This window comes from Sminthopsis crassicaudata, chromosome 2 (genome assembly GCF_048593235.1).
Source record: "Sminthopsis crassicaudata isolate SCR6 chromosome 2, ASM4859323v1, whole genome shotgun sequence".
Classification (NCBI taxonomy): domain Eukaryota; kingdom Metazoa; phylum Chordata; class Mammalia; order Dasyuromorphia; family Dasyuridae; genus Sminthopsis; species Sminthopsis crassicaudata.
The window spans coordinates 533,663,233-533,683,868 of NC_133618.1; the positions used below are offsets into that span (position 1 = coordinate 533,663,233).

The 20,636-nt window shown below is 33.2% G+C and overlaps 1 protein-coding gene across 4 annotated transcripts in view; it reads right to left on the minus strand.

The window, feature by feature from the left end:
• LRRC49 (leucine rich repeat containing 49) overlaps positions 1 to 20,636 on the minus strand; it is a 201,012-nt gene that overhangs the window by 179,122 nt on the left and 1,254 nt on the right. Inside the window, exons 2-6 of one of the 4 annotated variants that reach the window (XM_074294659.1) lie at positions 19,922 to 19,978; positions 16,850 to 16,934; positions 13,887 to 14,084; positions 13,445 to 13,547; positions 10,028 to 10,231 (exon numbers count right to left, since the gene is read on the minus strand). In XM_074294659.1, the coding sequence (XP_074150760.1) occupies positions 10,028 to 10,231; positions 13,445 to 13,547; positions 13,887 to 14,084; positions 16,850 to 16,934; positions 19,922 to 19,978 (647 nt within the window). The remainder of the gene's footprint in view (positions 1 to 10,027; positions 10,232 to 13,444; positions 13,548 to 13,886; positions 14,085 to 16,849; positions 16,935 to 19,921; positions 19,979 to 20,636) is intronic. The other 3 variants (XM_074294661.1, XM_074294660.1, XM_074294662.1) reach the window with 3 other exon arrangements.

A 20,636-nucleotide genomic window follows, 5' to 3' on the forward strand; every position in this document is an offset into this window, starting at 1 on the left:
TATTTATTGAAATGAACTGAAAGGGTCAAAAATGTGTTCAATTTTAGACATTTAACTTTAAGATACAAATAAAAATATTTATTAGGCAGATAAAAATGAGAGTTTGGAGGACAACCCTTCTCAAGCATCTTAAATTTCTATGCTGTGTTACTTTCAAACAGCTTTAATTTCCCACTGAAAAACAGTATTTTAATTAATAGGAAGAATAATAGAGATGTGTGAAAACATATATGAACTAATGCATAGTGAAGTAAGTACAACTAGGAAAATTATATATACAACTACAAGGTAAATGAAAACAACAAAAAAATTAAAACTGAACTCTGTCATTATAATGACCAAGCTTGACCTAGCCAAAAAAGGTACACCTTTTCTTCTTTGTAGAACTAGAGAACTATAGATCTAGAATATTGTTTATACTATTAGAATTAAATTATATTGACTAGTTCTGCTGAAGCACCTTTTTTCTCCCCTTTCTTTTTTAGGCTTTACTATAGAGGATGACTGTTGGAAGAGAGATGGACTATATTAGGAAATGAAAATAATGTAACAATAAAACATATCAATAAAATTAACTTTAAAATAGTTTTGATGGAATAGCTAGGTGGTGCAGTGGATAGAGCACCACCCCTGAAGTCAGAAGGACCAGAGTTCAAAAGTGTCTGGTCTCGGACACTATATACTTCCTAGTGGTGTGACCCTGGGCAAGTCATTTAACCCCAATTGCCTCAGCCAAAAAAAAAAAAAAAAAAAAAAAAAGGTTTTGATTTTGCTATCCCTTCTAACTATAACATTATTTATTTTCCTGCCAAACATCATAAAAATATTTTAAAATTTAAAAATATTGCATTTTCTCATCAACTAATCCTTTGCACTCTTAACACTACCATTATATCAAAAGCCATACTCTGAAACTCAATCTTTGAAAAAATTCTTGTAAAAATAAATCTCTAAGCTTCAGTACCTTCTTTTATCTGCCAACAGCATAATAGTCCTTGAAACTCTTTCCTCATTTTCCTTTTTTTTTTTTTTTTTTTTTTTGGAGGGTTAAGAACTTTATTGAAAATTCACAAGTGTGTCTGCATGTAGAGAAACAACTATGGAGATAGAATCTTCTCATTCTTCTACTAAACTCCAAATAAATTTTATTTTAGTTCCTTTCTTAGGCCTTTTTCCTCTACCTATACCCTTTGTATTGGGTGCTTTCAAGACTTTAGTCCCTTGTTGTTGTTTTTCTACAATCATTCACTTGAAAAAATAATTCCCTCTCACAATTTCATCTATAATTTCATCCTAATATATCCATTTCTGATTATAATTTCTCATTCAAAGTTCCAGTCCTTTATTTCTAACTTACACATGGTATTTCTACTTGACCCAGTCACTTGAAAGAGAACCTATCTAAAAACCAAACCATTATCTGACATCCCCCAAACTAGCTTTCCTTGCAAATTTCCCAGTTTCTATCAAGTTATCACTATTCTTTCAGTCTCAAAACTCTGGAATCATCCTTTTTCTCTTCTTCACTTTTAGTATCCAATAAGTCACTGTCAAACAGAAATTGGATTCTTTCATTTCCATTCCTACTACCACAATCTCATTATTTTATGCCTGTATTACTACAATCATCTTCTAACTAATCTTCCTAAAGCCCAGTTCTAATCCTTTTAGTACCCATTAATTTTTCTAAAGCCCCTCTCTTCATGACAATCCCTTTCTTAAGAACCTCTTTTTTTAAAAATCTAGAACTGTGATTTCATTGAAGTGAAAAAGTCCCAAAGAGAAAATTCCCTCCACTATTGATGATTAGCAGATGCCCAACAAAATAGTCTTAGAAAATTGTCAGGGGCACTGAAAAGTTAAGCGATTTTCTCTGGTTCATACAGCCAAGATATTAGAGGGAGAATTTGAACTTGGGTTTTCCTGACTCCTAGATCAGCTCTATATATTGCCACCTTATTTACATTTACAACTAAATTCATATAAGCAATAAGAATTTCTCTTCTGATTTCAGGAAGCTTCTGGATGGGAAACTCCCCTGACCAATAAAAACCAACAGCTTTCCACTGCTTATGACAGATGTACACTAAGCTTGAGCCTGGATACTGGTAGGAGAATATGTCATAGAATTTGAGGAAAATGTTTCATACCAACAATACCACAGTAGTAAAATCCTATTTCTAAAATTTAATTAAGTTAAACTTATTAACTTATAGAAGAAGAGAGAGTCACAATAGTGAATACTTATGAGTTATAAGCCCTAAAAAACTAACCTGCAAATCTCTTGGGAGTTATCAACTAGACTCTGAAGGGAGATAAAGCAGCTGTGCTCTCAAAACTCAACCTACCAATGTGAAGGGAGGTTGGTTGGAGAGTAGCTCCAGAGCTTGGACTAAGCTAAGCCTGAGATTATCCAAAACAAGCACTCAACTTCCCTCCTTCACTCTTTGAATCCCTTTCGAGACTAAACCATATTTTGCTTCTCCCATCAGTTTGAGAGGAACAGCTAACGTACCTCCTACAATCCACTGAAACTCATTCTTTTCCTTCTTGGATCCTCTGTGATTCTTACCCATCAATTTCCTCTCTCATATAGCTTCAATTTTTCTCCTTTAACTAGGTGTTTTTCCTCAGCCTAGAAACATATTTAGGTTTTCTCTTTCTTCTGACCTTGCCACACTGATTTCCTGAGTAAGAGTACATAGGTCCCATGACATTATATGTGATCTCAAGCAAAGTCACTTTATGTATCTGGGCTTTGGTTTCTTCACTTATAAAAAAAGGTGGCTCTCTATCAACCCTGTTAACTTGAAATGCTTTAATTCTTTCCTTCATTGTCAAACTTCAAGAAGTTGTCTAAATCTCTATTTATTCACTACCCAGTCACTTCTCAGTGCTTTGCAATATGAGTTCCAATGCCACCACCCTACTGAAGCAGCTCTCTCAAAGACAACTAGTAATCTCCTTATCTTAAAATTGAATGGAATTTTTCCTGACCTCACCTTCTATGGCATCAGATACTAAAGGTAGGTTTCTTCTTTTTCTCTTATTTCAAGTTTCATAATAGAATTCTCTCCCTACTCTTATCAGTCTGACTGCTACTTATGTCCTTTCTAATTCATCTCCTACTTAGATCTTAGGTGTTTCCCAGAGTTTTGTGCTAAGTAGCCTGAGGTGTTGGCTTACACTCTCTCCTTGGAAGGTTCTCCATTCTCATGGCTTCATCTTGATAAAGACTCACAAATCTATATATCTATTCTAAATCTGTGCCCATCCCCTGTACTATGCACCTAGATGTTCTGTTGGATTCTCAATTTTCAATACATCTTAAACTCATCTTCCCTATAAATCTTCACCCCATTCTTACTTCTCTCTATACTAACAGTATTACCTTTTTGCTGATGCTTGTAACTTTGGAGTCATCTTGAATTCTTCCCTTGACCCCCATATAAGGAAACTGAGAACCAGAGAGCTAAGAGGCTTGTTTGAGCTATACAGACAGGTACCCAAAAGCCAGGATATGAATCCAGGTGCTCTAGAGCCAAATTGCATTTTCTCTGTACTACACCAGATTTCCCCTGTAGTCTTCCATTCCAGCTAGGAGGATAATTATAAGAGTGATGAGATTGGCTCTATATTAACAACTAAGAGATCTGGTGGAATGATTTGTTTTATCCCTTTCAGGCCAAATATTTTCATTTATAAAAGGAGGGGAGCTGGGATAGATGATCTCTTCCAATTCTAACAGCTTAGGACTCCATCTCCCAACTTGCTAAGTCAAGCTCATATAGATCCATCTTGGGGCCAGAAGATGGGGAAAATACCACCACCACTAAGTGCTCAGAGAAGCAGAGTAATGATGTATTCTCATAATTATCCAAACTTAGCACCAATGTGGAAAGCTTCACATCTATAAGGTAGTAGATGGCATATTAATTTCTTATAATCTTCTATTTCAAAGTTTTTCATATCCCTTTTGTTCCTTTTAACAATGTTTTCCTTTTACCCTTTTTGGAAACTTTCTCTCTGCCTTTATTCTCAAAATACTTATATCATCTTGTTAAAAAAATGTACCTATCATCTGAAAAATGTTGGGCTTGGAATGCCAAATTTTCCAGCATTAAGTCAATTGCTAATCCATGAAATTTTCTAGCATTGTTTCCTCATCTGTGGAAGGATAAACTCTAATTCTAAATAATCTTCTAATTCTGAATTAATATGTTTCTATAATGCTTTCCAACTCTAAGTGTCTATTATTTTATCCTTCTATGATTCTAACAAAATAGTGTCAACCAATATACTGCTACACCTTTCATCTCCTTTAAAAAAGGAGATCAGTTTGGACTAATAGCACATATAAACCTGATCACTTTAGGAAGAATAACAACACTATAGGAAAAGTAACAAATATAATATATAATCTTCAACAGTTCACCCTGTTACATATAAATAAATAATAGTTCCTGCACATCCTAAAAATGCTTATCTCTTCCAGTCTGAGTTTCAGCAATTAGTAAGGTATCAATCAGTTATTATTTCAAGACATCAGTTAACCTTACTCCCACTCCTCTCTCACCCTCTTATATCTAATAAAAAAAAACTTCCCACATCTCACAGGGACTCCTTCACAAAGTAATAAGTTATGTAAGCAATAAAAAAAAAAATTCTGCTCACCTGTTCCAATGCCTATTTCCAACTGTGCTTGGATAATTTCATATATATCAAGTATAGAGAATTAAGTTTATTCAGTCATATTTAAAGCCTCAATATTAAAATGAAGTTTCAAATCTCACTTTTAGGAAGAATTAAATAGAGACAGAAGTGAGGAATAAGTTACAATCTGCATTTCTTTCAATAATTTTTTATTTAAATTTTATATTTTAATTATTTTAAGGACAACTATTTCTTACTTAATAACTATTTAAACTTCTGAATATATTCATGTGTTTTGATAGCATCATGGTAACCACAGGGAGAAAAAACCCTCAAATTTAGGCAAAATAGAATAGTGACTAGTCACTAATCTGAGTTTTACACATACTATTTTTAAATATATGAAATCAATCCTATTCTTAAATTACACTTCATATTTCAAAGTAGTATTAGTTAGGTGTTTAACTACTTGTCTAATTTTTTCTTTCAGATATCAAGACTTAAGTCCTTATAATTCTCTTATATTAGTAACATAGTTGCTATACTGCTTCTATTTTTTATAAAAATACTATGAAATTATAAAAAATAATTTTCAATGAATAGCACTACAAACTGAAAGTTTCAACTGAGAGCTCTTTTAAGGGACATTTAAACAAGGGGTAATCAGAGAGAGAAAAGAAGTATAAGATTTTGTAGGTGGAAGACACAGGATATTCCAAAGTATTGAATTATATATCCATGTGATAACACTTCATCTACAGAAACATGCCCATTTATAAATAATTGTGTCAATGACAAACATATCCCTTTACAAAGATAGAAATTTCAAAGTTGGAATTTGCCTCTGGAAAACTTTAAAAAAAGAAAAAATGGAAGGTAGATATATATGGTTTTTTAAATTTTATTTTTTTTTATAGAAGGACTGTAAGTGTTGCTTTAAGAAGAGTCCTGGAGTGGAGAGATTTTGTAAAAGGTAATTACTATGGCAGCTCTATGTAGTGGCTAATGTGATCGAATGTACCTTTGTAAATTTAAGGTTCCCATTCCCCTTAGCTCAAATCTGGATGGGGAACAAATGAGATTAAATTTCAGACACAGGAATATATACATCACTCTTACTCCTCCAAGTTATCATTTTTACAAACAGCCTCTTGTTTAAGTCTCCTGAAATCATGTCTAGACAATAATAATAAATAATAACACACATTTCCATTATTAAAGAATATCACATAGCAGTTTAGATAGTAATTCAAAGCATGACCAGTCCTTCTCTATTAACCAGAGGGATCCCCACAAAAAAAAAAAAAAAAAAAAAAAAAAAAAAACAACAAGTTTAAATAAAACTAGTGGGAAAATATAGGTGAGATTATACAAACTATACATAAAAGGAAAAAAAAAAAGTTCCTGAAAAGAGTACCTACTAGCTCTACTCAGTTCCCATGCTAACTAAATGAAAAGATAATAATAGAAAAGAATAGTGATCTATCTAGCTACCTCTCCTTTGAACAATTTAGGAGCATCAACAATGCGATGGACGTGGCTCTCTTCAACATTGAGATGATTCAAACCAGTTCTATTTATGCAGTGACGAAGAGAGCCATCTACACCCAGAGAGAGAACCATGGGAACAGAGTGTGGGACACAACATAGCATTCTCACTCTTTCTGTTGTTATTTTCTTGCATTTTGTTTTTTTCTCAGTTTTTCTTTTTCTTCCTTCTTGATATAATTTTTCTTGTGCAACTGTATAAATATGTAACATTTATTGGATCTAACATGTATTTCAACATATTTAACATATATTGGACTATCTGCCAGCTAGGGGAAGGGGTAGGGGGAAGAAGGGGAAAATATGGAATAAAAGGTTATGCAAGGGTCAATATTGGAAAAATTACCCATGTATATGCTTTGTAAACAAAAAGTTTTAATAATAATTGTTTTTAATTTAGGAGCATCAAGTGATTTGTGAGTAAGGAAGGCTGATAATTGCAGTACCCTGAATATATAAGATTTCAGGGCTGCAGTATCCTGAGTTAGGAAATTTTTAAAAATAATTTCTTGCCTAAAATTAGAATTAGAATAGGCAACACAGGGTTTACAAAACAAAAGTTTTCTACCTAAGTCATTAAAAGTAGCCATAAAATGATTTTTCCTACTATATTTAAAGGATGCATATGTGGTATAGGGGATAGAGTGTTGGGTCTGGAATCAAGAAGATCTGAATTCAATGAATCCAGCTTCAAACACTTATTAGTCAGTGTGTGGCCCTGGGCAAGTCACCCTATCCTATTTGCCTCAGTTTCTCATCTATAAAATGAGATAGAGAAGGACATGGCAAACCATTCCAATATCTTTGCCAAGAAAAGCTAAAAAGGAGTCCAAAGAGTCAGATACAACTGAACAACTAAATATTGTCTTTTTTTCCTTATCCCATTGCCTTCACTGTCACCTTGAAAATGATCTACTCAACCTTAATACCTAAAAGAAAAAGCAAAACAAAAAATATCCTGACAAATATTGAGCATCCACAAGATAAAGCAGAACAGAAGAAATCATGATCAGGAATCCAATTAGACTGCAATATCTAGAAAGCGAGACATGATAGCCAGGTGGTCAGTTAGTAAAGGAAAAAATATATATACAAATACCATAAACCTATGTATAAAAAAAGACTCCAAAGGATTTAATATAGACAAATAGAAAGAAGATCAAGAAGACCAAGCAGACACTAAAAGACCAAGACAAGCCAGGTCAGAGTTTGGGACTCATTAGCCAATAGGATATGGGAGCCTAGGTTCAAAGAGGTTGATTGACAAAAGCCAGTAAACTAGATATAGAAGGACTAAGTAACCACAATTGAAGAATTCAGTGCAAATGAGAAAAGTATATCCAAGGGCCTTTACTAAGACTTTTTGTCCCATGAGCTTCTCTACTTAAGTTGCCTTTGCATCTGGAACTAGCACAATAGATTGCACAAAGTGGAAACAGACAAAAAATTGCTGTGGATGAAATTTAGACAGGGTCAATATAACCATTTTCAAATGGGCAAACCCTTAAATATAGATAAGTAAAATATCCCTAATTAGTACTTGACACAGGGACACAATAAAGCTAAGGAGAACATTAAAACACAATTTATAAAGAAGCTTTAGCAAAATTCTAGCTCTTGATAATCTGTGCTAGAAATCTTTCACTATTTCTTAACATGACCAGAATAAACAGATTATATATATATATATAAAAAACACAAAAAAAGCAGAAAAGTAAGAGAGAGTGTATAGGATTAGAAAAAAAGTTAATGCCTTCTATTTTGAATATCTGAAATGCCAATAGTGTACTATTGCAGTGGAAAATATCTAATGATAATAATAGCTAACCATTCTATAGCAATTTACTAAGTGCCAGGTACTTTGCAGATATCTCTCTTACAGATGTCCGGGATATAGGTGCTATTATTATCCCCATTTTACAGATAAGGAAACTGAGATAAACAGAGGTGAAGGGACTTGCATAGGGTCACAGTCAATAAGTGTCTGAGGGCACATTTGAAGCCCAATGCTCTATTCATCATACCATATAGCTGCCTCTATAGGAAACTGCCTTAGTAGAGAGACACTAGGGCTGAACATATAGATCTATAATAACCTGTATATAGATGATGATTAAACTCAAGGGAGCTAGTGAGGTCATCAAGAAAGAAAAAATAAAGAGAAAATAGAAAAGGAACCAACAAGTTTTTAGTGTATCTATACCTAGCTGAGTAACTTAAATATCATTTGTAAAATACTTAAATTATATACAACTTGTAGCTTGAAATTTCCTTTACTGATTGTACACTTGAATCATCTATACATTCTAGAGTGCAATAGAAAAGCAAGGGGATTAAAGAAATCAAAGAGAGTCAAGATGTGAGGGCAAGACCTTTGAAGAAAAAGACCTCTTCTTATTTTAGCTTTAGATGGTGGCAGCAAATAGGAAATTCAGGATTCATCCAATCTAGAACTAGAACCTAACTGGGATAGTGCCCACATCTGTGTTCCATCACTCTTTACTTCAAATTTATTTTTTATTTGCTAATGAGTTAAACAAACCTCCCTTGAAGGTGTGGCAGGAGCCATCTATTAAATCTAAACAAGTGTAATTCTAATTGAGATGATAAATTAAAATATATATATTTAACATGTATGGGACTACTTGCCATCTAGGGGAGGGGGTGGAGGGAAGGAAAAGAAAAGTTGAAACAGAAGTTTTTGCACAATGTTGAAAAATTACCCATGCATATGTTTTGTATATAAAAATGTATAATAAAAAAAGAAAATATATGTATATATACATTTATGCATATATAGATGCAAAACTCAAGAGAGTTAGCAATTGTGGTTATATCATATGACAGTATATCTTAAGAAAGCAGGTTGTTCATTTGAGAATAGAAATTAAGTGCTTCTCAAAAATGCTAATATGTGAATAAGAATCAACCAATAAATATTACTAAGTATCTATCTAGCACTCAGAAGAAATTAAAAGTAACACAGATTTAAAATTAAAAAAGCTTGGAGACTGAAGACGGAAGTTTGGACTACATGATTTCTAAAGTTCCTTTCAAGTCTAAGGGCTATGATCTTAATCTCTTGCCATCTATCAACACTCAATAAGCTTCCTATTATTTAGATAATCAAATATAAAATCTTCTGTAAAGTTTCAAAGCACTTATTCTTTGCAGCCTACATACACACAAATATACACACTCCTCTCTTCCAGGCTTCTTACACCCTGCAATCCAGTGACACGGGCTTCTTGTTGTTCCTTGCTAAAGGCTGTCCCCCATAGCTGGCACAGGTCTCTCTCTTGGCTTCCTTGAGATCCCAGCTACATTCCCAACTTCTGCAGGAAGCCTGTCCAAATCCCTCTGAATTCCAGTGCCTTTCCAATTTACCCTACATGGTTCATTCATAATTATTGGCATCTTGTCTCCCCCACTAGAGTGTGAGTTGTTCAAAGGTGAAGACTACCTTTTGGCTTTCTTTGTATTTCCAGTACTAGTTCACAGTCCCCAGCATAAAACAGGCACTTAATAAATGTTCAATGACTGATACCTCGAAAAGCAAATAAGTTAAGGATGGATGAGGACATCTATTAAAGATCAGAAAGCCATAAGACTGAAAATCAACACTTTAGATTTGTGTGAAAGCATTATATTGGGTTGGATTAGATGACCTTTAAGCTCTTTCACAGCTCCAAAACCTCTTAACATTTAATAGCAATAACTGAACAAAAAAATGCCAAATATTAGTCCCATAAGATATGTATTCTATAGACATTTTAAGTCTTTTCCATTGAAAAAATTATAAAACATGCCTCTTCCACTTCATTACCTGTTCTTTCCCAACAAGAGAACACGAAGGGATCTAAGTGTAGAAAGTCCACTTATTTCCTCAATCTGGTTATCATATAAATCCAAGAATATGAGGCTCTGAAGGTTAGAAATATTTTGGATCCTAGTTATAAAATTATGTTGAAAATTCAACAGACGAAGGTGTTCTTCCCCATCAATCACAGGACAAACTGTCAGTTTTTGCCTAGAATATGAAAGAAAAAGATATTAAAGACTATGTCTAGCTGCTTGTGTTTCCATCTTAATGCTGTGCTAATGTATCTATTTCTTCTATCAACATCTGTATATTCATTTTGTGTATGTGTATGTGTTGATAAGAAAATTGAATACAAATTTTTGATTGCATATCACTATTGGGTATATAGAATTTGTGTCAATTTCTGTCCTTCAAGAGCTTTCAAACTTGTAGGAAAAGACTATATATATGTATATTAGGATGAACAAACTGAAAAAGATATGTGTTGTATACATACATAAATATGCAGAATAAATATACAATGAATATTTTAGAAGTAATAAATATCTTTTTTTTTTTTTCTTTTTTGAGGCTGGGGTTAAATGACTTGCCCAGGGTCACACAGCTAGGAAGGGTTAAGTGTCTGAGACCAGATTTGAACTCGGGTCCTCCCAAATTCTGGGCTGGTGCTCTATCCATTGCGCCACCAATAATAAATCTCTATTTTAAGAGTCACTAATGGGGCCAGCTAGGTGACTCAGTGGATACCAGCCCTGAAGACAAGAGGAACTGAGTTCAGATCTGGTCTCAGACACTTAACACTTCCTGGCTGTGTGACCCTAGACAAGTCACTTAACCTCAATTGCCTCAGCCAAAAAAAAAAAAAAAAAAAGTCACTAATGGTATAATGGTATATATAATGGTTATATATATATATAACAAATATAATGGTATACCATATGTGTAATGGTATAATTGGTACACCAATATATAATGGTATTAAAGAGCTAATCTCAAAGCCATAAAGACCTAACTTAACACATACCAACCCTGAATAAGTCACTTAAGCTCTTAGAGTTGAAGATAATGCTCTAGCTAGGACTGTTAAGTCACAGAGAAGGTGTCTACCTTCATTGGTATAAGGAATTTTCTCATCTGAGAATTCCCTATATAATTAAATCATAGACTGGTCCCTATCTCTAAATTCTATTTATGTAGAAAAGATGGCTGTTTGAACATCATGGAAAAATTACCATTGGCAAAATTCTAAACAAAACTGTAAAGTATTTAAACTAAACCCTACTTGTACTGGGGGAGGGAAAGCAGGAAATAGCAAAGACAGAATATTATAGAACACCAAAAAACCCTAAAAAAGTAGCCCTCAATAGCACCTATATTACAAAGAGAAGCCAAAAAGGCAGCTTCTTAATGAGGTTCATTTTGTTTTGCAGTATAACAAAGGGTAAAATGAGCTTTTATGGAAAACTTCCATGAAGAGTCACTGTGTTCATCCCTAACTTGGGGTCAGAGATTTAGAGCTAGAAAGTACCAGTTTAAAGTTTGTCTGATCCAACTTATTCATTTTTTAGATGAAAAAACAGACTCAAACAGGTTAAGCAGCACTGCTACACTGGCAATGAGTAATGAAGGCAGGATCTGAGCCTAAGTCGTTTGACATCAAATCCAGCACTCTTCCCAGTTTCTCTTCTTTCCTCTCACCCTGTGAAATGGACAATTATACAAGGGTGGGTATAAAACCCCAATAGTGTGTGGATTCTGGCACCTTTGTGAAAACTGTAATTTTTTTAAATACACACAAAAGATCCTAATACACATATAAAGAACAGGGTGCAAATAGGTTCTGGACATTTTAGGAGTCCTAGACATTAAAGCTGAACAAGATTTGAGAGTAGGAAGGGTTCTGACTAGGGTTGCTACTTGAAGTATGAATCCAAAAGGAGCAGGAGTTAGGAGAGGAAATATTTATGGCTCTATTATCATGAAGAAAAAAATCTGAATAGGGAGCTAACTATAACAGAAAATAAATATTTAAAGCTTAATTTTGTGTAACTTTAAAACAAGATGAAAAGAAATCAGGCATAACTGACATTCTGATAACTGTCAGAATCAAGGCACAAACTAACAGTGTTTCTAACTAAATTAGGCCGGCTGATAGGGTATAATTTAAAAAGAAATATATAAGAAATTGGTTCAAAATAGGTATCATCATTATTTTAATAATTTTCATTTTATTTTCTAAGTATATCAAATTCACTACATTTATTCCTTTTTACTACTACATTGAATGGAATTGGTTTATAAATAATTGAATTTTTGCTCATAAAGTATAAGTATTCCATTTCTTATGACAGCTAGGTAGCACAGCGGATAGAATGCTGGGTCTAGAGTCAGAAAGACCCATTTTTATGAGTTCAAATCTGGCCTCAAACACTTACTAGCTATATGACCTTGGACAAGTCACATAACCTTGTTTGTCTCAATTTTCCCATCTGTAAAATGACCTAGAGAAGATGACAGTATCTTTGTCAAGAAATAGCACAAAGGGGGTTACAGAGAGTCAGACATGACTGAAAACAAGTTAGCAACAACAATAATTTCATTTTTTATTTATGCCTTCTCTAATGTATGTGATTCATAGAGTTGGAAGGGACAAATTCTGAAGTTCTTTGGTACTCCAATATCTCAATTCTCCCAAGATTGCAGGACCAGTAACAATGAAGGATTATAGTAATACAGCAAAATTTTTAAAAGCTTAAACAAAAATTATAAAACATTAAAAAATGATGTTGCAGATAGGCTGCATATCATTATTAGTACTAAAAATATATAAAAAAAACAAAAACAAACAAACAAAAAAACAACCTAAGGTTAGAGAAATACCACTGAATTGGACCCTCCATTACCCACCACACTGCAGGTTTTTTCTACCCATACAATTTGTGTCCACCACTATGCTGACAGCAGCTGATAAAGGGGTAAATCTGAGTATAGGCATCTGAAGGTTCTCTTTTCATATGCTATTTATCCACCAGTAGCCAGAAACAGGGAGATTTCTTCCTGCTTCCCACAGTATAGTACTCATACCTTTCCAAATCCACAAATAAAAATTAAGCCAGTAACAAACTGTATCATGGGTGTAAAGTCAGAAGGATGGCACTGGAATTCTAGCTTAGTAATCATGGATAAGTTGTTATGTTTGTATGTTATGTATGTTAGTTTCCTTGCTTGTAAAATGGGAGGCCTAGACCCAATGATCTCTAAAGTTCCTTTCAGTTCTAAATCTTATTCTTTTAGTTTTCTCTCTCTAAAAAATATTGTTCTCTTCTCATATATTTGTTCAACTGTGCTATGATAATGTTATCTCCTTTTTGATATAGATTCTGATTTTTTTCCAACATATATAGCTTTCAAGGGCCTCACCTTTCTAAGGTCAACCTATCTGAATAAAGAATTTTCTCTTCATTAGAACGATGAAGAACTGGAAATGCAGGCATTGATGAGCTCCCCAAGTAGACATGATCACCTATTGGAAAATAACATAAATCACTCAAATTTCAAAAAATTTTATACAAAGTAGCTTTATATTCTATTCCCTTACCTACCAATAACTCTTTTGGAATTCAGTTATTCTATGTCTTTCCTTATTTTTAAATTTCTACATATGAGATACCTTTCTCTTTTTTCAAACCAAAACTCTATGTTGCATCCATTCCAAATAATTGCCCCTTTACCTCATATTTAAATTCAAAGTAAAAAAAACTATTCAAACTGTATTTAAGTACATATATTTAATAAGCTAGTACTCCTAGTCTTAAATTTTAAAACACTCTTCTAGTTTATCAAGATGATAATCTTTCATTACCAGATACATTTGGGCCAGCACTGTGACAGCCCTGTCGAATTCTGGATTTTGTAGGTGTCTGAATGGAAGAATCTCCAAATGCTGATAAAGAGTTTGCACCACTTTTCAGTTCCAGCCCACAAAGGTCTGTCAAGTTTGTTGTGGATGGGACGAATGATGGTTTGTTACGAGGTGAAGGACTTATTACTCTTCCATCCCCTTCAAAATATTTAAAAAAGTAATCATAAACTAGACAATATAACTCTGATTTAAGAAATACATGGAAAATTTGTTACAGCACATGTTCTTCATACCATCATTTAGGTCGGTTCCTAGTACATTTTTGTTGTTGTTGAGTTGTTCAGTCATGTACAAAGAAAAAATGAAGAATTAATGAATAATTAATAATAACATAATAGTAAATTTTTAAATAAATGCTTTCCAATGGTTAAATGTTTAATAAATATTTTTTCTTTAATTCTTCAACTTTTCTTTCTACACTCAGTTCTATGAATAGATAGTATTGCAATTAAGCAAAAAAAAAAAAAACTCCATCATCCTCAATAAACATTCATTTATTGCCTAGAAAATACATAACTTTTGTATAGCACTTTAAGGCTTACAAGGTATTTTTCTCATAGCAATTTGGTGAGGTAGATAATAGAATACCATTGTGGGGTGGATGGAATTTCTGCCCTCATAGAGCTTTAAAATTTGCATGCAAACAAGATGAACAAACAAATTAGGATAAGCAAACTGAAAAGGAAAGGCTCTCTGCATATATGAATGAATAGAAAATCATATTGCTAACACTGTGCTAAGCATGGAAGATATCTATACAAACCCAAGAGATATTTCTTGCCCTTGCCAAACTTACATTCCAATAGGGGAAACAATATGCAGGGAGTCCCAAAAGCTTAAAATTTCACTAAGATTTTTGGAATATCCCATGTGTATAAAAGGGAGTGGCATCCTAGGAGTTATGTTTTGTTTTACAACACAGAATGAATAACAGCAAATATCTATTAATATGTCTTCATAAAAGTTAAAGCTGGTTCACCAAAGTAAAGTTAATAGTAGTTGTATGGGCTGGGGTAGATGGGATGTTCTCCTGGAAGAAATTCCTTTAAGGTGGGCTCTAAAGGCTGAAAGGTATAGAATGCTAGACATGGAGAACAGACAGGACATTATGAATCCTCAGATGATATTCAAGCAGATAGGCCCATTTGGAGGAGATCATGGATCTAAATGTGGGAAAATCGAAAGGAAAGTATAAAATGAATTCTTTTACTTAAATTACATGGTAGAAGACAGAGCAATACCAGAATGTCACAAAGTCCTAGAACACGCTAAAGATATAGAAAGCATTATTTACTGGCCTTCCATTTGGCTAGGAGAATTGGCCTAACATAGATTTTAAGTCCAGTTTCCTGAACCATCCAACTAGTGTTATCTATATGTTTCACATCAAGAATCTGAATATAAAGTCTTCAATAATGAAGGTATATATATATATATATATATATATATATATATATATATATATATATATATGTATATATATATATATATATATATACATATACATACATACATACATACATACCCCAAGGAGATCAGTGTCAAATATATATATATATATGAAACAACAAAATGTTTTATTACTTTGTGGTAACAAAGAACTGAAAACAAAGCAATTGAGGAATGACTAAATTGTGGTACATGAATATAATTCAATACTACTGGTGCTGTAAGAAACAATGATATACACAGAAAGGTAAGGAAAGGCTTACATTAATTGATAGAAATTGAAGCAGAATCAAGAAAAAAATATACACATGATTAAAACAACATAAATAGAAAAGTAACTACAAACCAACTGAGACATATGTTGCAAAATTATAAAGAACAGTCTTGGCCACAAAGAAGAAATATAAGACGACATTCTCCCTTCCTCACTTCATGCTGAATTACTCCCACTCATGTGGAGGCAGGGGCTATAGGTATGAAACACTGTATGTAATTTCATACCTTTTAAATATATTTTTAATGTATTTTAACACATTGATCAGTTTTACTGATTTACTCCTCTTCCTTTTATTATAAAGGATGGCTTTCTGAAAGGGGTTACTGAGAGTGATAGAGCATACCAGCTACATGATATAAAAACAAAATATATCAATGAAAATCTACTTCTGAAAAATAACGAAGGCTTAAAAAGGAGGCAGTCTATCAGGGCTGAAAGACCATTCACTAAGAGATTAGTACAAATTACATATTATCTGAATACCCCAAGCAGCTGTTATATGGTAAGTAAGCATAAGTACAATGATCAAAAGAAAGCTTAAACATTCAATGAAGAATCTCAAGCAATAGGCTGTAATTGCAAATGACTAGAAATTAATGTAACTGGGCATATTAAAAAGTAATGTAAATCAGAGTAAGAATAAGACAACAGATAAACAAGTATTACTATTTATTTTCCAGGGCATGAAGCCCAATCATATGTATATGGTATTAACACAATAGGAAAATAATTCTTTTTTCTTATCTAATCCCTCTTCTCTCCATTCTTTCCCCGATTTTGCAAAACAATTTTTCCCCATAATTCTCACTTTTAACAACTAGCTTTTCATTCAAATTTAACGCATGTCATAGCATCATCTCTCTAATGTCACAGTCGTCTTTAAGACAAAGAACAACTACTATTTCGAACTGTGGTATTTCCCCCACCCTTCCCTTTGTCATATATTCAGTTTTATTTTCCATCTAAGAAACAAAAAATAACTATTATTATATATTATGAAAATTTTACCATGTCCCATTTATGAAATTACCTCTGAACTAAACAATTTCCAAAACAATCTCAGACCAACTGTTTTGAATTTAATCTTTTATTTTGCTCTTAGGAATTTTATATTAATCAAAAAATAAATTCATTCAAAGAAATATAAAACAAATAAATCTCTGGCCATTGACAATACCTTGTCTGCTTGAGTAGTTTTTTTCTAGATCATGTTGCAAAAGTCGATTATGGAAAGATGAGTCTTTAGTTAGCCTGAGTTCAAACTGCAAAATATTGTTTAAGAAAAAAGATTGAGATAACATGTAATAAATAATAATGTACATCATAAAATTAAATATTGTTTAAAAATGTCATCATAATCCCCTAAAAATTTATTTTGGAAGTATGATGTGACAAAAATGAGTAGCTGAATTTTCTAAAATGTATTATCAATAATTCAATAAACATTAAGCACCTATTATGTACTAGGCACTATACTAATCACTAGAGATACAAAGACAAAAGTGTTCCAATATATCTGTGTTTATATGTGTATATATGTACATACAAAATAAACACAAAATAATTCTGGAGTTAATAAACTAGCAGCTGAGGATACCAGAAAATTCCAGACAGTGTTACTGGAGCTGAGTCTTGAAGGAATGTTAAGAATAAAAAAGCAATGCACTTCAATTATAAGGACAACCAATGCAAACACAGGGATAGGAAATGGATTGTAAGGAGTGTGAACAATGAAAAAGTCAGGTTAGCTAAATAACAGAGTTCAGGAAGAAGAATAATGAGACTGGGAAGTTAGATTGACAAAGGTTTGAAGGATTTTAAATGCCAGACATATTTGATCTTGGAGGCGTCATTAGATCTCACTGAGGAGATCATCTCACATGATCACTTAAGGAAAATAATTTTGGTAGCAGTGGTGGAAAGGGATTAGAGAAGGGAGAGCATTTGAGTCAAGAAAATCAATTATGAAGCTACTTCAGTAGTCTAAGCAAGAGAATACTAGGGTCTGGAGTACCGTGGCAGTCATGTCAGAGGAGAGGAGAGAAGCAATCCGATGGGAGATTTGTTGTGGAAATAAAAACGACAAGAATTGGCAAGTGACTGGATATGCAGAATGACAGTGAAGAACTGAGGATGACACTAAGAAAATAAAATAAATCTTAAGGTTAAAAAAGAAGGCGGGTTGGTCATGTGGTGAAAGCAAGAGATAACAAGTGGACAATCCATGTCACATTGGTATCCTCACAATATCAAAAGAAAGTAGAGTTCCCAGAACTTTGTCACTCAGGATGAGCAGCTACAAATTGGCAAACAATGTGAATCACCAAAGAGAATATCCACACTGATTGAGATCTTGAGTACATTTGAGTAGCTGAGTTCAAATCAAAGTAAATAACTAAGGGGGAAGAAAAGAGAGAAAGCATTTACATAGTACCCATTATGTGCCAGGAACTGAGCTAGTGTTTTTTACAAATCTCATAAAGAATTCAATTGAGAACAGTAATATTAAAAAGACATTTCAACGAATAATTGATACAAATATACATCAAAACTTTTAAAGTCTTTTAAAGAATGTTATATATTATCAACATATTTTATAATATGTATGAGTTTAAAATATTTTGAAGCATCAAGACTTTAAGTGTCATATAATTTCATATGGTACAAATATACTACAGAAGAGAAAAAGAATAGTGTAGGAAAAATTAAAACTATCCACATAGTTCCTGACAACCTAATGGTAAAGCAATATTCATCCAATGATGGATATTGCTAATATTAATAAAATGTTAATTAAATTATTTAGTAAATTATGCCGTGTAAGTCATTATTTATTCAAGAACACCAAGTCATTTGCCTGCCAGATTTTTACTCTGTATTCTAGTATGCACAGAAGGCAAACAGGTCTTGCCTAAATAATAGATGGTACCTATCTTTTTAAAATTTATTTTTAACACATATTGCTTTATTAATCATGTGAAAAAGAAAAATCAGAGCAAAAGGGAAAAATCATGAGAGAGATTAAAAAAAGAAAAAAAAAAGAAGTGAACATAGTATATATTGATTTACTTTCAGTCTCCTTAGTTCTTTTCTGGATGCAAATGGTATTTTCTGTACAAAGTCTATTGGGATTATTTTGGATCACTGAGCCACTGAGAAGAATCAAGTCTTTCATAGTGGATCATACAAATTCTTGCTGTCATTGTGTACAATGTATTCCAGGTTCTGCTTGTTTTCTTCAGCATCAGTTCATGTAGATCTTTCCAGGCCTTTCTATAATCAGCTTGTTCATCTTTTTTTATAGAACAATAATATTCTGTTACCTTCAAATACCACAACTTGTCTGGTATTCATCTTAACCCTTACTATGACCCCAGCTTCCAGCCCTGTCTTTTATTCTAATAAGGGGGAAGCAGCATGATGTAGTCGAAAGAATACTGGACTCGGAATCAGGAAATACCTGGGTTCAAATCCTCTCTCACACTAAATCACAACTTTTCTGAACAGAAATTTCCTCATTTGTAAGTAATAATAACACTTGCAATAATAACTCCCTTACATGACTGTTATGAGGAAAAAGCTTTCTAAAACACTGTGTGGTATATACAAGTTGCCATTATAAGATGACATGGAGTCCTGCACTTAGGATCAGAGAATCTGAGTTCAAGTCCTGGCTCTGCTAGTGAAGCCCTGGGGAAAGCATCTCATCACTCTGATTCACCTAGAACAGAGATAATAGTCCTTAAATAACAGACTTCTGTGAGGCAAAAGCTTTACAAAGCTGAAGTGCTATGAAAAAGTAAAATTATTTCCCAAATCCTTTCAAATATATCAGCTGAACCATGGACATGAAAGATGAACAAATTGGGGGAAGGAGAAGGAAAGAGGGGTGAAGAAAATGGTTGGGGTTGGCAGGAAAAGAGCTTCACAAGACAGATCCAGGATCAGAACTTTTGGAGCTCCCAAAGAAAATAAGGTCTCCTACAGACATTCAGTTATGTTTTATCTTTACTCAAACTCATTTAAATCATTAACATAAGCTACCCCAATCGGATAAGTTTTTTTCCCTAGAAATCCATTTTGATTATATTGTATGTATTCAATGCACAAAATAAGTCACTCATAAATTATAGCGACTGGACTTATGTAGATACATGCTAAAAGAATTCAAATTATTTCAGAGCCATACAAAAACAACATGGCCCAATGAGTAAGTATCAATTCAAATAAGAATTTGCTCAAACCTTACTTTGTTTTTCTCAGGCACTGTTGATGTCTGAATAACCAGATGAAGCCCACAATTCACCTGAAATTTGAAGATTAAACCTTCTCAAAAGTTGGCAATAAAATTTTAAAATAGTGGTATACACCATAATGTGAGAAAAAAAAAGTTAATAGTAAAAATAACTAGTACTATCCAAAACATTTATTAAACAAATATACATTTTTTTTTTCTATATGCAGCTTGTGGTAAAGTGGATGGTATAGTGGATCTGAAATCAGGAATATCTGAGTTCAAAAATGGCCTCAGACACTGTGTGATGCTGGGAAAGTAATTTCACCCCGTTTACCTTAGTTTGCCCAAGATTAAAAGAGGGGATGATAATAACACCTACCTCACAAAAAGCACTTAGCACCATATATTCACACCCTTCCCCTCCCACCTTTTCTCCTAAAGCCTTAAAAACCTAGTTTTCTCAGTATTCTCAGGAGCCCTGGAGTCATAAAATCCCACAAGTGTGGGGTTGAATGAGAATCCATCTGCCTCTCGTGTAAGAAACAAGAAAGCTGAAGTCCAAATATTAGTCTAAGTGACTTTCACGGTCAAAATGCTACTTAGTGGCAGAATTTGAGACTAGAACCCCAAATTAACTTTAAAATGAAATCAAAACGAGGGAGAAAAAAGGCTTGTGCGGAAGGATTATAATTACCTAAAGGTTCCTTCCCTCTATTTTCCAAAATAA